This window comes from Pomacea canaliculata, linkage group LG5 (assembly GCF_003073045.1).
Source record: "Pomacea canaliculata isolate SZHN2017 linkage group LG5, ASM307304v1, whole genome shotgun sequence".
Classification (NCBI taxonomy): domain Eukaryota; kingdom Metazoa; phylum Mollusca; class Gastropoda; order Architaenioglossa; family Ampullariidae; genus Pomacea; species Pomacea canaliculata.
In genome coordinates this window covers 5,388,129-5,404,521 of record NC_037594.1, presented here as the reverse complement: position 1 = coordinate 5,404,521, position 16,393 = coordinate 5,388,129, and the positions used below count along the sequence as shown (strand labels likewise).

At 39.4% G+C, this 16,393-nt stretch overlaps 3 protein-coding genes across 3 annotated transcripts; 2 read left to right on the top strand and 1 right to left on the bottom strand.

The window, feature by feature from the left end:
* Nucleotides 1-977: 977 nt before the first annotated feature.
* On the top strand, nucleotides 978-3,031 carry LOC112563927 (carbohydrate sulfotransferase 15-like). The gene is made up of 5 exons (XM_025238401.1): nucleotides 978-1,047; nucleotides 1,608-1,764; nucleotides 1,975-2,119; nucleotides 2,405-2,555; nucleotides 2,826-3,031. The coding sequence occupies exons 1-5, from the start codon at nucleotides 978-980 to the stop codon at nucleotides 2,972-2,974; spliced, it is 672 nt and encodes a 223-aa protein (XP_025094186.1). The 3' UTR covers nucleotides 2,975-3,031.
* Nucleotides 3,032-4,262: 1,231 nt separating this feature from the next.
* On the top strand, nucleotides 4,263-7,942 carry LOC112564706 (carbohydrate sulfotransferase 15-like). The gene is made up of 7 exons (XM_025239714.1): nucleotides 4,263-4,628; nucleotides 4,816-5,026; nucleotides 5,446-5,544; nucleotides 5,759-5,915; nucleotides 6,064-6,208; nucleotides 6,579-6,729; nucleotides 7,694-7,942. The coding sequence occupies exons 1-7, from the start codon at nucleotides 4,263-4,265 to the stop codon at nucleotides 7,879-7,881; spliced, it is 1,317 nt and encodes a 438-aa protein (XP_025095499.1). The 3' UTR covers nucleotides 7,882-7,942.
* Nucleotides 7,943-9,250: 1,308 nt separating this feature from the next.
* Nucleotides 9,251-16,020, bottom strand: LOC112563926 (aldose reductase-like). Its single transcript, XM_025238400.1, has 10 exons — nucleotides 15,925-16,020; nucleotides 14,385-14,549; nucleotides 13,816-13,926; nucleotides 13,147-13,227; nucleotides 12,700-12,821; nucleotides 12,468-12,605; nucleotides 11,273-11,354; nucleotides 10,998-11,081; nucleotides 10,800-10,882; nucleotides 9,251-10,290 (listed from the first exon to the last, which is right to left on the bottom strand). The coding sequence occupies exons 1-10, from the start codon at nucleotides 16,003-16,005 to the stop codon at nucleotides 10,260-10,262; spliced, it is 978 nt and encodes a 325-aa protein (XP_025094185.1). The 5' UTR covers nucleotides 16,006-16,020; the 3' UTR covers nucleotides 9,251-10,259.
* Between the last annotated feature and the right edge of the window lie 373 nt (nucleotides 16,021-16,393).

The following is a 16,393-nucleotide window of genomic DNA, read 5'->3' as shown; positions in this document are numbered from 1 at the left end:
TCCTGTCAGTGGAGGCTCCGATACTGGACGGTATTTTGATATCGGGTATAAAATATCGGGTATGTTGGCTGCTGCATGAGTACACCGGTGTGGATTAGGTTTGATGAACTAGGGAAACCCACAGTGATCGCGGCTTACTGCATCTGTTGCCATCCTCTTTCAACCTTTTGTCAACATCAGTCGTTCATCAACTGCTAAGTACTACTGCCGACAGGATAAGAAAATCTTTTCTCTTACTCTGATTCATTGCCAAACTTTATTGGTCCCACCAGGTATAAGAAAACGCTGCTGTAAAAAGCAGTCATTCTACGTGGAACGGATATGGACGAATACACACATCTTTGATAACTGGATAATTTTATTCTTTAAAGAATATATCCTTCGTTTTTATTGTCTAAGAGAAAACTGCATGGCAATACCAGCATTGGTTAGTTAAAAGGAAAAAATCAGTTTAGAAGGAAACGGCCACAAAGTTGTTACATAATTGTGTCTGTTGCTTGGCGTCGGAAGTGATGATGAGGTGTCTTCAGATGAAGAGCCTTGTCCTTCTTGCTGCTATATTCTCATCGTTATTGCTGATGACTGTCGTGAGGTTTGGGGCAGAATGGAGGATGTACTGGAGCACTGGCCTTAAACTCACATCACCTTGGAAGCCATGCACGTGTCAAACTGGTTTCTGTAACAACTTTCAACCGAATATGACCTATGACCTCTTTGAGCTAGTAAGCGAATTACTTATGATTAAAGCCTTTCAGCATCCGACACTTCTTGTTCTCTGCGATGTGGAACACATTTGACAATTTAAAAAGAACTTTTTTCTAGAAATGGCTGCTTGTAATTTCAGGGACCTTTTAGCTTCCATCCAAAGCTATCGGAATCCCTGCTGGCAGACCAATGGTACTCTAGCCTGCTTACCCTTCTTCTACCTGGCTGGATTTCCCAAGTGTGGTACGACTGACCTTTACACCAGAATCAGCATGCATCAGCACGTGAGAGCTCTACTGAAGGAACCTCATTGGATCACTAGAGAGCGCTACAAGGGCAAAGGTTAGGGTCAGTCTCAAAGGATTTCTAGAGAGCGCTACCACAATGCTTGGCTGAAATGTTACATTCTAAATAATCTCTGTTAAATGAGCAATTTTAAGGGTAATTAGCCTAATGATTTTTGGACAATAGCACTAACCTCCCTTTAATAAGGATTCTTGAGAACATTTTCAAAAATCTTATAAAATCTGTAAAGAGCAAGGATTCTGCAGGACATTGTAATTTTCTTCTGAATTGTTTGTCAACAGACTTCACTTATTACACGAACCTCTTCGCAAAGTCTGTGGAGGGCACCAGGGACCGTTGCGAATGCGATGCTAGAGAAATACAATCCTTACATCACTGGTGAGTGCAGTGGACAGGTCTAGCCTCTTACATCATGACAGCCAACTCTTCTTACTTCAAAGATAAAGGAAGGGCTGACGAGTATATTTTAAGTGTCAGAAAATATCGTAAAAGAAATATGAGACCTTTGGCATCATTTTTTAAAAAAATATTATTAATTCCGTTTTGTTTTAACTTCAATGTGTTATTTAAAACTATATATTTGGAAATTTTTCTAGGTGACTGTAGTGCATCGACCATGTGGGACAACGACGTCTGGTTTATTTTGCCCGGCAACAGCAATTGTTCAGAGCCGCACATTATTCACGCTGATTATATTCGCCATCTGGTGCCTGACACCAAGATTATTGTCCTCCTCAGAGAGCCAATCAGTAGGTTAGAGGTTACACTGTGTACTGGACTTGGACTCTTTCTTACAGTCAGTTGTTTTCTCTCTGTAGTGTTGAAAAGTGTGTCTGTGTGTGTTTGTGTGTGTGTATGTGCGGGTCAGATGACTTTGAAACCTAAATAAAGAATGGCAAAGAGATTAACAAGGTGTGTTTATCTTAGAGTAATTCAATTACACAATTTATAACTTAATTGCAGGTTGTATTCTGACTACATGTTTTTCACGTCGAAACCGTCAAAAGCAAGTTTTCACCATCTAGTAGTAAATCATCTGAAATTACTCCGAGACTGCTTCAAGCAATACACTCTTCGACATTGTGTCTATAACAATACTTTACAAAGTGTGAGTATTTATTTCTCAAACAGCATGTTAAGTTTCATGCACCCTGTTTATAACTGTTTCTGTGTGTAAACAATTTTTTGCTGGTCTGTTTAAAGATGATGACATTTTCTTTACAAGGTTGTTTAATTTGTCCAGCCGTGTTTCATTTTCGCTTTTAAAAGCAGAAATACTAACTTCAAACTGTTGATCTTCCTAGTGATGATTATTTTATATCCTTGATAAAAGACTGATGAGCCTTACGCTTCTTTAATGAAAGAAAATTATTTGAGAAAAATCACGTGGCAGCTCGTCAGGGTCCAGTTGGGGTTGTACCACGTGTTCCTGGAGGACTGGCTGCTGCGCTTTCCTCTGTCTCAGATCCTCGTCATGCGAATGGAGGACATGAGGGACAATGTCACTAGAGAGATGCTGAATGTCTACTCATTCCTTGGCTTAGGTACACGTGTGTGTGTGTGTGTGTGCTTCTCGTGTGTTTTAGTGAGTATTTCTTGGTAAACTGCTTGTAGTCAAAATATGTCCGTTTTTAATTTATTTAATTTACTTTAATTTAAATTTTAATTAAATTTTTTGTTTAATTTTTAATTTACAAAAAAGATCAAGCAGCTATCAGTGTTTTTCTTGTTAGGATTGTATAATGTGTTAAGTAAACGTTCGTGTCTACCATCTCATGGATGTGCTTAGATGTCGTGGATGTTTCTTTGTTCAGAAAAACCCAACAGAAAGACAATGCTCCAAATACAGAAGACTCCGAGACAGAACGAGGGAGTAAAGTCTCGGACCTGGGTCCCATGTGGAATCACACGTGGAAGCTACTGGAAGATTTCTATAGACCGTTTAACGAACGGCTGGCAATGATTATGAAAAACGAACGTTACTTGTGGAAAGATTGATTAAAGCCATGTACTACAAATATATCGTCTGATGTTTACTAAACTTTATATGAGTATATGTTTATGATTAGCTAAAACTTCCATAAAAAGTTATTTCTCATTCAAGTCTTCCCTGTGTGTAATCGTAGCAACAGACAGACAGCTGTAAGTTGTTGATCATAATAGGCAGACCAGACTGACAGACAGAAAGCTGTAAGTTGTTTATCAAGGGTCATGCCAGTGACAACAATTCCATATTCCTGACGGATGATGTAAAGGTTATGTTTTCGCTCACCTTGATGTACTTTGCCGGACTGATTTTTTTCTCCAACATAAGAGGGCTGCCGTTTTATCATCATTGAATTTAAGTTTATTTTTTCTTACCATCCAGTCATTAACTTCACAAATACAGTCAGCTAGCATAAAATGTAAAAAGTAATAACAATGTCGTAGAGCAGAGAAACGATTTTTTAGTAAAGTGAAAAGGTCTAATCAGTAAACCACAGAAACTCGGGACCAGGTGGTGCACATGACTAGCAGTATGAACAGTCTGTTCGTCAGCACACAAAAGCTAAGATGTTGACAGATGGCACTAAGCAGGAACAGTTAGAAACAAACATCCACCACTGCAGTTTTTAAGAAACAGCAACACATCATTTTTGCATAAATCTTGTTTATTAATAGATTAATTGCAGACCTATTTGCTTATTTGCTGTGCCACTGCTTAACAGCCATAGGCGGACAACAAGCTTTATGGGCTGTTGAATATATTTATATATATTTAATCAGCCGCCTACCAGGCCATCAACTGCACTTACTACTCTCAATACATTGACAAAAGTAGCGAACTCCTCATCAAGATGTAGCCTAGGAGCCGCCTGCATACACAGGAAAGTACGAGATGAAATGAACAGAAATGGTGACAATGTTTATGGCGTGCTTTCTTCATTGTTTCAAATATGTATTTTTTAAACTTTGAACAACAGGACACTTCATTATAGTCATGACACTTTCATCAGAACCAAGATCTATATCAGCAACACCGAGAGAGTGAAGTAAATAAGAATCAAAACCAAACGGACGTAAAAAACAAAAAGGTCAACAGCGAGTTCACAGCGTCTTTTGTTTTCTTGGTGTGAATAACTGTCACACAACATTCATCTCTATTTACCTCAGCCAATGAGTAGCAAGAAAGATCTGGAAGATGAACACTAATTGTCTGGGAACTTTTTACCGATGACAATCAATGGCTGGTAACAATCTTGTGACAGGATATGAGCGAGGGAGCGGCTGAGTGGGTGAGTAGAGGAATACTGTTCTTTCCACTTCTACTGAAAAATATAATTGAAACTAAACTTGTGTCCTCAAGCTGTCATGGTGGGCAAACACAGTTTCCTGCAGGTCGCCATCAGTCGACGGGTTGTTGTTGTCTCCTCCCGTCAACTTCGTCGTCGCTTCGTGTCCTTGACCTTTGTTTCCTTCTGACCTTGTTGCTGCTCTTCGCACATAGAGAGGAGTTGTGGAGACTGTGTCGACACGTCCTCAAGACGACAGATGCACAAAGCCGAGATCCGAACCTCGGCCTCCTCGTCGACCTGGGGCCGTCAACACCACCAGAGGCTTACGACCTCTTCAAGCTCGTACGTGACAACTGTTCAGAGTTCATTTGTTAATTCTCGCAGCACAAACATCTTTACGTTACCTTCTATTTAAAACAGAAAGCATAACAAGATTCAGCAAAAACTCTGTTATTGGACAATCACATAGGTGTAAATGTAGTCTTGCGAGTAATACAAGTATACACGTGTGTGTTGCGACTTTGTACAGGGTCCTTTCCACTTTCTTGATAATTTCCGTAACCCGTGTTGGTTGACATCGGACACTGGGCAGCTGGCGTGTCTGCCCTTCTTCTTCCTGGCAGGCTTCCCCAAGTGCGGCACCACCGAGCTCTACGTCAAGCTCCACAAGCATCAGCACGTGGCCAAGCTCCTCACAAAGGAACCTCACTGGCTCACCCGACTGCGCTACCAAAACGAAAGCGAGTCTCCTCTTTGTTCTTCATTGAGTCATTGTCATTTGTCTTTTTGTCAGTTGATTCATTATCTTTGGTCTTGTCCAGACTTGTTTCACGGGCATGTCGTTAGGTCAGAAGGTGTATTTATTGAGGGTCACACATGAGGTTATGTTACTTATTACCTTAGTGAAAACAAACAACTATCAACCTTGAGGCAAGCAATTCGAAGATAATTCGAGTAAGATGCTTTCTTCTTCAACCAAATTTTACCACTTTTGTATTTATGTAATAGTCGAGAAAAAGAACATTGATATCGTTTTAGGTTGGAACATAATTATTTTACCAGGTTTTGCTGACTATATCAGGGCTGAAATTGGAACACTGTAGATATTTTGACAGACTTTGCTGTTACAGAAGTTTATTGTCTGTTATTATTTTCACAGGCTTCGATAACTACACGTGGCTTATCGCAAAGTCGTTGCTGAGGAAGACGATGAGATCGAGCCCTAGCCAGCATATGAATTATAATCCCTATATTGTCGGTAAGAAAACTCACAAAGACCATGACAGCACCACCCAGTAAAAAACGACATATAATTTCAAAAGATTATTTTATTTTTTTTCCCACAATACATGGGAAGTTTGTGATACTACTGCTAGTTACACACAGATGACCACCAGGGTCGCTACGAGCGACACTGGCAATATTAAGGCTGAGGGCAATATTAAGAACACTAATATTACTGATGTGTGTAGGCGATGGCAGTGCGTCCACTGTGTGGGACAACGACCGGTGGTACATGTTGCCTGACAGCAGCTACTACTCCGAGCCCTACGTCACCCACGCCGACTACGTGCGCCACCTACTTCCTGCTGCAAAGATTATCATCATTCTCCGAAACCCTACCTTACGGTTCAAATTTCCTTTTGTACACATTTTCAGCGATGATTAGATGCTAAACACATTGCTTTTAAACAGTGTAGACAGACTGCTTTTTAAAATATTTGAAATCTTGAACTTGTCTGTCTCAACCGTCACTTTATGTTCAACTCTTTGACAGGATCTACTCGGACTACAATTTCTTCTTCACAAACGGCAGTTTATCTGAGTTTCACGAGTTGGCGGTGAAACAGATGGATATTCTTAAGAGCTGCTTCGCACAGCACACAGTCCGCTCCTGTGTTTACAACCAGTCGTTAAATTCTGTAAGTATTCACGTCAGTCGTTAGCTCTTGCGTTGGTAGAGTAATGGCGGTTTGATTAAAACAGATGCAGTAACAGTACCAACAATGGCAACCAACAGTAATAGCATTTTTTGTGAGAATAATGGCAGAATGTGTCTCCTTATTAATTTTGCAACAATTTTTGGATAATTTGTTATTTAAAATTCAGGATATCAAAGTAAACTAATCATTTTTCACAAAGGTTTTTATATGAGGTGTCAAGGTTAAAAATCATTTTGCTTGCCGGGTTTTCTATGTCTTTTCTGAATGCAGGATATGAAGCCTTTCTTTTCTATTGTAAAACATACTCAACTGCAATGCTCACAACACAAGTAATGAATTCATCATGCAGGTGTTCAGGATACGCTTGGGTCTGTACCACGTGTTTCTCGAAGACTGGTTTCAGCGTTTCCCACGTGATCAGATCCATGTTCTGCGCCTGGAGGACTTAGCGGTGAACGTGACTAGGGAACTGCTGACGATATACAGATTTCTCGGCTTAGGTAAACCCTTTGTAAATTCTAGTTTATTTTTTCTTTATTTATTTTCCTCTCAAGAAATTATCACAACAGTTCTGTTTATCATGTTGCGTTCAGACTGGACTTCTGTCACTATTGCAAGCCTAAGCTTAACATCAACAGTTGAAAACTTAGGACCGAGCTAAGCGAGATTAATTAAACGTTGATCATTTGCCAATCAAACTATCAATCGGTTCACATTTTGAAAGCTTTTATTTTAAAAAGGCATGACCCATGAGACGTACGACTCCCCCGATGACGATTGCTATGCCTCATCTACTTCACCCTTTAAGGGGTATTGAATTTTTCAAAATTATAAATACATATTCACACAAATGACACAATACCTCTCTTTCTTTATATAATATCTCTCACACTCACATTCATTCATTCACTTGTCGCTTATATATTACAAACAAATTTTATGTATCACTCACTCGTTCTTCCCTTCTTCCAGCTCTGTTATGCATATCTTCGTACGTAGTCAAATAAATCAAAGCAAACAACAACAACAAAAACCATATAAACAAACAATAAACTGCTGTCATGTGATGTTTCTGAACCTCTCGCTCATTCTTACCTAGGTCACAGATGCGCACACACACACATTCTATTAATTCTTCTAGGTCACCGTCCTCAGTAATAACTTAACAAATCATGTAGTGAGGGTCTTTTTATTTCTTGAAGTTAATAATGAGTGCAACTTGTAAGCATTAGGATTGTGAATATAGTAAGGTGATACATTATTTTTTATGCTGTTGTATTTTTTTTAATTATATTATAGATAACAATTAAATTTCATCCCCCCCCATGTTTGTTTATCTCGTATTTACATATCATTAGTGTTCTCACAGTTACAGCGAAAGGATAAATAATGACCGTAGATTGTATCGCTTTTATCATGTTTTGTTAACTTGCTGAAAGTCTAACGCATTGTGCTCACACACAGAGAACCCAAGCAAGACGACGCTAGCGGCGATAACTCAGAAGGAAAGGCCGAGGAAGAAAGGAGTGCGCTCCCTTGCACAGGGCCCCATGCTGAGGATGACAAAGGCAGCCTTGGATGAATTTTACCGTCCTTTCAACGTGCGTCTCGCCTCACTGCTCAGTGACATCCGATATTTATGGGAAAATTAAATAAAACAATTATCACTATAGACATTGAAGTTTAACAGTTTACAAGGTTAATACATCATCGTCATCATCGTCACCCAGTGGAGACGACTCGCTCGACGAGAAGCACAGCTCAGAGGCGCGCCGTCCGGACTGATCTTGTGCATCCTTTTGACCATCTTTTACTGGGCAGCCAGTCCACTATTCTACCTTCACCAGCCAGTGTTGTTTTTGTTTTTTTTGTTTTTTTTTGTTGTTTTTTTGTGTTTTGTTTTGTTGCTTTGTTTTTTTCTAGCTTTGGTATCGTCGACTTTAACATATACCCCTGCATAAGTAGTTTCGATAAAGTGTCATGTCGAGCAACATGGCCGAACCAATTCAGTTTTCGTCACTTGGCGAAGGGAAGGGGTACCACAGTCTCTGCTTTGGAATGCCTTAATCCGCCTCTCTGTCTCGGTGAGCAAATTATGATTCACAGTCATACAGCAGGATGGGGACGACTAGGTAGGGATCTGTACAGGAAGCAGGAAGCAGGGTTGTAGACAAGAGATCAGAGGATCAAATCCGTGCTTGTTCACTCACAAAGATCCACAATATAAAGCAGAAGGGTAGGATAGGGCAACATTGTGAGAAAAATTGTCTGCGGAGCAGAAAATGTTGAGCAACTGCAGGAAAAGAGAATTCATCCAGCAAATAAAAACCCCGAAATGGCGTTTCAAACAGACGATAACAAATACAACAATGGGGAACAGATTCAGGAAAAATTCAGGAATAGTGGCAGGTGAATGCAGCTGAAAGCACAGCTTTCAACATATAAATTTATTTTTTTTTATCGTGTATATGTCTCTACTATTGCTAGTAAGAGCGCTATACTGAATTGCCCCTGGGGAGCAATAAAGTTGCATTGTAAGACAGCAGGCAGGATGGTAAGTAATTAAAGAAGCTGTGAGATATGTGGAAAACAACCTTTAAAATGACTTTCGGCAAGGTTACCATCTTAAACTGATACGGGTGTACAGGTAACCGGTGCATGTTTTTTTTTGTGTGTGTGTGTGTGATGTGATCCTACTCTTTTATTTCCACACCAGCAGCTGTTTTGAACCCTCAGCAAGCGCGCAGTCTGTTCTTTTAGGTGGTCTCCAAGTATTGAGTTATACTAATTAAGACGGGAGTCGTTGTGTAAGATATCAGTTGTTTCTCCAAGTATTGAGTTACACTAATTATAAGACGAGGAGTCGTTGTGTAAGATATCAGTTGTTTCTCCAAGTATTGAGTTACAATAATTAAGACAGGAAGTCTCGCTCATCTGTGTGTGTGTTATGCAAGAAGGGGTGAGTGTAAGAAGAGGAGTACAAGAAGGATGGACAATTCACTCTGCACAAAAAAACACCGCTTCCATTAACATATATTTAATCAAAGAAAAATTTAAAAATACTACTACTCTTTGTTATAATTTCGACATATGCTACGAACAAAAGTAAATGCTAACATTTACTACTCTTAAATACTCTTTCAAGATGAACACCAAAACATGGCTTAGCACCAAAATGAACCACCCAAATGCATTGCTCCTTGAATACTTGCCGAATATAAATGATCATGGTATAAGAGAATAAAAGAATGAAAATATTTATTTCTGCTTCAAAGTAAAAATGCGAACTTCATAACGAAAATCTCTGGAAACATAAATATATCTGAGCATGTTTTTGGACATTGGATGCATGTCATGTGATCTCGCTCTTCTCTGTGTGTGTGTGTCATTGAAGCTTTAAAATACTGCCATTTCATATTAATTTATATTTAATAAAAAAAAATTCCTTTAAATTTGGGAAGTCACTTAAAACAAAAATATGTCTACAGAATAAACTAAATAAAAAAAGAATTATGCTTTAAAAATGTTCTGGAAGATATTTTTCTACTTTGTGTCTTTAGTTAGGGGGAATACATGCATTGACAACGAACGTATATAGTAGATATATATATAGACAAAAAATCGTGCTATCTAAATGCGGGGTATATGTCTAAAACCTGAAGCAAAATAAAAGGATTATACACTTTTTAAAAAAAATTCTGGTGCATAAATAGATAAAAATCCAGAAAAGTTCATTATAGTAACAATTCAATCAAAAGTGTTAAAGTGAAGACCAGTCTTGACAAATTACTGTGGTTCAGACAATTTATGTCAGTGCCATACGAAGTCTCCATGTAAGTAAAAAACACACATCTTACACCGTGATAGTGAGAGAATGAAAAAAATCTGTTCATTCAAATTAGTATTATAAGCATTTCTTTGTAACATGTATACTTATCTATTGAACTACAGGCGTCGTTCGCATGAGAATACTAATTCACATCGGCTTTTTATTTCATTTTTAATGCGCTGATGAAAGCAAACCTTCCCATTAGAAGGGATATTCAGGAACGTTACTCCATCTGAAATTTGAAACAGAAAATTACTATATTTATTTCCTTTTAATCTTTGTCTTCTTGGCAAGATACTTTTAATATTTGTCCTCAGAAGAAACCAACAAAATTTCAGTGTCAATCATTCGTTTTGGCTTATATTTTTGCAATGCAAGTCCATTCTTACTATCTGATGATAAATTAAACACACTTGGAGTATTTAATATCAAGGTGTGCGCATCGTTTTGTGCAAGCTTTTCCAGGTAAAGTCTGCCGAACTGCTTAAAACACTGGACTGGGTCCATTTGGAGATCCATTGGTTAAAAGGTAGACAGATGAATTGTAAATGTTTTCCCAATGTTTCAGTATCACGTACCCTAAGGTCTCAAAAAGGCTGTTAACTCCACCAGAGCAATGAATAAAAATCATTCGCTTTACGTAATAAATTATTTGTTGTTGTTGTTGTTGTTGTTGCTGCTGCTGCTGCTGCTGCTATCAAAGCTGCTCTCCTAGAGTAAATAATTTATTTTCTCGCTTACCGTGGAAATGCACACAGGCGGAGTCCACGGTCCAGTGCCGCTATGGCCGCCATTTCCTCACAGGTGAGTTCGAAGTCAAAGACCTGAGAGAAAGGTTGTAACTCATGTTAGTGTCCCTCTGTGTCAATGAATTATCGGTTAAAATAGCCATTTTCATAAACAGTTGAAACAAATTTGTTAAAAATAATCTTGCCTGACCTGAAAGTTACTTTTAATGCGAGCTGGTGTCAGACTCTTGACAATAACTGTAAGACCTCTCTGTATGATCCAGCGCAGCGCCACCTGCAAAACACGCACACACACATAAAGTACACACAATATGCATTCGCCGGGTATTCGTGAACGGAAGGTCCCCCGTGTATCGGTGCTCTCTCTCTCTTCATCCTTTCTCTCCTTATGCTTGATTCCTCGTGGATACATAGTAAAAAGTGTGTGTGTGTGTGTGAGAGAGAGAGAGAGATAATTACAATTACCTGTGCAGCTGTTTTTTTGTATTTTTCACCAATTTTATTCAATACCGGATCCTGGAGGACATTTACAGATGGTGTCATGTCGCTGCAAAATAATCCAGTCCAGAATCTGTATTTAACATACAAAGTAGGGCTTATAAAACTGTTCAAATTTATTAATGAACTCTGATGAAATCTTTCTATGCCCGAGAAGAAGTAATCATCGTTTGTCAGTCGGCCAAGTACATCTGGGATTTATTGTCACTGCAGACATGAATTTTCATAAGTCACAGCTGTCTGCAAATCTGTCTATTGTGATACAAAAGTTACAGCTGTTTGTCAGTCTGCCTGTTGGGATAGACAAGTTACACTGTCTATGATAAACAAGTTACAGGTGTCTGTCAGTCTGCCTATTATCAACTCTGTAAACCAGGGCTATCCTCTACGCGCGCTACCAACACCCTTGCCCCTGAATTTATTTTTTCTCGGTTGGATTACTGTAACTCCTTCACCGCCGGTTGCCCCTCATGCATCATTCACATAAAGTTCAGAATCGTTCTCGTCTGATGAGCGTATCCTAGCTATTCCTGTCACCAGAACAACAACATGCTCACAGGATTTTACATTACTGTGCAACAAAAAAAGTGGAAAGCTCTCTTCTTTCGTACCCGCCACCTACCCGATATTGAATCCGTGAAATGTGCACTGAAAACAAACCTCTTGCTGAAGCATTACTGTTAACAACAGTCGACACAATGGTAGTCCTCTTTCACACCAGTCCCCCGACACCTTTTCTCCGTTTTTTTTGTTTTTTTTTACTTTTCTACTCGTCTTACTCTGCAGAATAACGATACTTTAAGTTCTCGTCACCAGATTCCTCTTTCCGTTTTCTATACTTGTTTTATTAGTCTTTTATATTACTGTTGTTCATACTTCTGCCCTTCCCATGTCCTTGTCTATATTTTGTCTCTAGCGCTAAGACCTAGAGAGTAAGCTATATAAATTACGCATCATCATCATCATCATCATCATCATCATCATCATCATCATCATCATCATCATCGTCATGAAACTTATTGCTCGTTTCCTTCGATTTAAAAATAATATTTTCCTGTCATTCTGCTGTCGTATCGAGATTTTAACAGGTATACATTAGCAATGACATCAAACATTCTTGCGATGCTGACACACTGACAGAGGTCAAAGTTCAGTCACTGACTAGTCAGTGCCAGCTCGTCCTATAGGCGCGTAGGCAGTGACAACAATTCCTTCCTGCTTGCAGAAGTCCACGAGGTCGCTGTTGCTGAAGTAAGGATGGACCTCAACCTGCACCACAGACATGGACAGTGACATCACACTTTAGTCCAACTTTAGGTTTATTTGACTGATTTATTTGCCTAATTTTATTTCCTAATTTTCTTAAACATACAGACATGTTATTTCACCATTACCTGTAGATATGCCGGCTTATGGCGACACCGGGGTCTTTCAAGATGCGAGTGATCTGAGGAATGGTAAAATTCGACAAGCCGATGCTTCGAACTAGTCCCCTGTCCACCAGTTTCTCCATGTCCTACAATGTATATATGTTGAGATGAGACAAGAAACTGGAGAAATAGTTACTTTTTATTTACTTTTTGATGTAGAAGTGAGTGGTTTGTTGACAAATAAATTTGGACAATGTTCAACTTCATATAGCAAAGCAAGAAATATGAAAACATAGTATGCGTATAAACACGCTTCATCTCAGCGAGAGACCCAAGAGACGGGACCATGTCACTCCTCTCATTCGTTGTCTGCTGTAGCTACCCACCCGTCCTCGCATTCAGTACAAACTGTCTGTGGTGTGTTTTTAATTTTAGAGCTCAGTTTTCTTTTTATTCAGAAATATTTCTCACCCTCCAGGTGTCCAGAATGTCGACGTGCCCTGGTTCGTACGCTGCATTCAGCTCTTTAGAATTCTGAATTCTTGGGTGTCGCTGAAGAGGAAATGTAGACAGGAAAGTTAAATTGAAAGTAAAGGGTAAATGTTAGTGCTTTATAGTAAACTCAAAAGAGAGATTGGTCTTGACATGTTTATGCATGATTTGGAGATTGTCAAAGAAGTTGTTGAGTTAAATGCCGTTCTTATCTCTCAAGGACCGTAAAGTCCCATTGTATTGACAAATATTCACAAACAAGTTTGGACTAGCTCAGAATACTGAAGACTTTTCTCGTGATGAAGGTGATTTTTCAATTGTTGTCAAGAAGAATGTCCTTGCAAAATAAAGGATCCTCCCTCTGTGTCAGATTCATTGAGTCTAGTTGTATTGAAAGTAGAATTCTACCTGCAGCCTTTATGCTTTTCCCACTTTTCAAAGGTAGAACAAAATTGTTTAAGTCGTTCCTATAAGGTACCTTTCTCTGCCTTTCAGAAAGATTCGTTTAGATTCTTGTACAATTTTTGTTGTAATTCAGAAATATTTTAGAACTTCAGTTTATATCCTTTTAGTTGCTGTATGACAGCTACAAATTGTAATAATAATTCAACAGTCTTAGCAGAAAGAAATATTTAGAATACTGAGTACCTTGAAGGACACTGGAAAGTGTATTATATAGAGGTCAAGGTAGGTCAGTCCCAGGTCATTCAGCGACTCCATCAACGATTCTTCCACGTCTCCATGTCGATCGTTCCAGAGCTGTCATAACAGAGTTCTAGACTAGCCAGCTTCTTCTTGGATTTATATATAAAAACTCATAAATAATGAGTCGACAAATAACTTAACTATAGACTGTTAAGTCAGTACAGCACTGTGGGTGTAATGGCTTTCGGGTGTATGCACAGATCACTACTGTCACTACCCAAAGTTGAAGCAGCAAAAATGTCTTACTATTCTCTTCCAACAAAACATAGACATTACTTTTATATGTCTCTTCCCCTCTCCTCTGCTCCCAGAAAGACGGCTCCCACAATTGTAAACTTTACGAAGACAACCTAAATTACAACCAATCAACATCTGCGACTTCACCGAACAGTTGCCCTCCCACCTTTCACATCCTCCATCCCCCATTCATCAAAAAGGTGGGTGAACTCTTTAATCCCCCATCTCACAGACTTAAGTAACTATTTTTAACCAGCCAGTCACAGTCTCTGTACCTTGGAACATATGAAGAGCTCTTCACGCTTCACCACACCCTCGTCTATTTTCTGGCGGAGGGCTTTGCCTATAGCGGGTTCACAGAGGTAGAGATGGGCCGTGTCGAAATAGCGGTAACCAGCATCCACAGCCACCTTCACCGACTCACCCACCGCCTCGTGATCCTGTTGACAGAAGCAAGTTCCCACGAACATGTTTCTCGTTCTTTGTCCATGTTTTATTGTTTTAATAGACCGAGTAGGACGTCCTTTTGCGAAAATTGGCAAATCGGTTTTGTTAATCGTGGTTCCGGTCAGAAAGAATTCTTACAGACCCAGAACTTATCTTTATAATTTCCTCATGAACTAACTTTAAATAAATTTTTGAATTAACATTAGATGTTGGTGTCCTCCTCCGTTAAATAGACTGATGTTGCACTAAATATTTGAGAGAGTCCTGACCTACAATCGTCGCCTCAACACGACGGTTTGGCCGACTCAGCAATATTTTACTTGCTGTTCCAGTTTGCTGACAGTGTCGTACGTCCTACAAGTACAGAAATCCACTGAACTGGGAAAATATGTGACCCTCCACGACGAATTGAGTCTTCAGTCGCGCGGAACAGCTTTGTGCTAGAGGCCCCGGAAGGTGGTAGGGGTCCATTTTGTGCAGCTTCACTTTTCTTTAAAAATGGATTCCTTGGTTATTAAACTATCAGGAAATACACTGCTATGTTAAAATAAAAGTTAGAAATTGACTTAAAATACGTTTTAATCGAGGCACCCTACTGCGATCTGTACTGATTTCTGCAGAAAAGTTGACAATTTAAAACGCTGTTTCGATGTTGTTTCCCTGTCATAACCCCATCGTGTTATACCTTACCAGAAATCCCGGAGTCTGTATGTCCAACTTCTTCAAAGAACGATTCAAATATTCACCAATCAAACGAGTTTTTTTCTTCAAAAGTTTAGGAGTGAACAAACCTGGTCGGCCATCTCGACGCTAATCTTTGAACCCGCTTTTCTCGAAATGGCCGCCATCGTACTTTCACACTTTTAAAGGTTGTAAAACTCAATGTTCTAGAAGAACAACTTTTGTATCAAAAGAAAGTTCAGAACCTGTACTTTCCAAAATATGCAAATTGGCAAATCTGAAATTTCTGACTTAAGAGGGTTACATATATATTTGATCCGGCCAAAGACACCAATGCTGCCTCACATGACTTTGTGCAACAGGGGAAACGACGTCTGTGACATGACAGTTCTACTGAAGCTGGCCGACACACTTCTTTATTTAATTTAATGTGTACAAGAGTCAGTTGCTGAGGAAATTCTAACTGCCGTGAATGCAGTTTTATTATTATTATAGAAGGTTTTACGCTGGTATAGACTAAAGTTTTGGTTTTGCTTGACAAAAAAAAAAAAAAAAAAAAATCTGCAAAAATGCATTTTACAATTTGTATTAGTACACTTTCTGGGATGTACAAAAACTTGACCACAAGCCAGTGACAGACATTATGCAAATGTGTAGCTTTAGACAGCTAAAAAGTGAAAGTCTTACTTCCATGTTGTTGTAGGTGCCGAAGCCAAGGACAGGCATCTTGTAGCCAGAGGACAGAGTGACAGCGAGACATGGCGCCATGTTGCGTTGTGTTGCGTTGTTGCGTTGTTCACACTGCGCTAGATGGCGCTCGTCCCACCTTTATACAGGTGACCTGACTGCCGTCACGAGGGCGTAACGACTTGATGTAACAGCTCCTTGTCCCGTATGTATGTCGACCGGAGAAGCGGCTTAAACGGGTGTAGCGCTGATCAGGGTGGATAGCTGCGAAACATTCGTATGAAAGGGAGCCCGGAGAAGCTGTCCGGTCTGGCGGACAGAGTTTAAAGTTCTCGGTGGTCTCTGGGCTGAATAGTCGGTATTATATATATTATGTATGTGTGTGTCGGGGGTATTGGATAAATATATATAATCAGATGTGGGGGGGGTGTTACATATATATATATAAGCAGTTATGAGACTGTGTGTG

Bases quoted from the DNA above. Each gene is read 5' to 3' on its own strand.
- LOC112563927 (XM_025238401.1), top strand. From the start codon at position 978: ATGCATCAGCACGTGAGAGCTCTACTGAAGGAACCTCATTGGATCACT. The intron at 1,048-1,607 runs GTTAGGGTCAGT...AAATTTTTCTAG, and splicing joins AGAGCGCTACAAGGGCAAAG to GTGACTGTAGTGCATCGACC. The intron at 2,120-2,404 runs GTGAGTATTTAT...ATCACGTGGCAG, and splicing joins ATAACAATACTTTACAAAGT to CTCGTCAGGGTCCAGTTGGG.
- LOC112564706 (XM_025239714.1), top strand. From the start codon at position 4,263: ATGAGCGAGGGAGCGGCTGAGTGGGTGAGTAGAGGAATACTGTTCTTT. The intron at 6,209-6,578 runs GTAAGTATTCAC...TTCATCATGCAG, and splicing joins ACAACCAGTCGTTAAATTCT to GTGTTCAGGATACGCTTGGG. The intron at 6,730-7,693 runs GTAAACCCTTTG...GCTCACACACAG, and splicing joins ATACAGATTTCTCGGCTTAG to AGAACCCAAGCAAGACGACG.
- LOC112563926 (XM_025238400.1), bottom strand. From the start codon at position 16,005: ATGGCGCCATGTCTCGCTGTCACTCTGTCCTCTGGCTACAAGATGCCT. The intron at 14,550-15,924 runs GTAAGACTTTCA...TTCTGTCAACAG, and splicing joins GCACCTACAACAACATGGAA to GATCACGAGGCGGTGGGTGA. The intron at 10,291-10,799 runs GTAAGCGAGAAA...TTCAAATTTCAG, and splicing joins CGCCTGTGTGCATTTCCACG to ATGGAGTAACGTTCCTGAAT.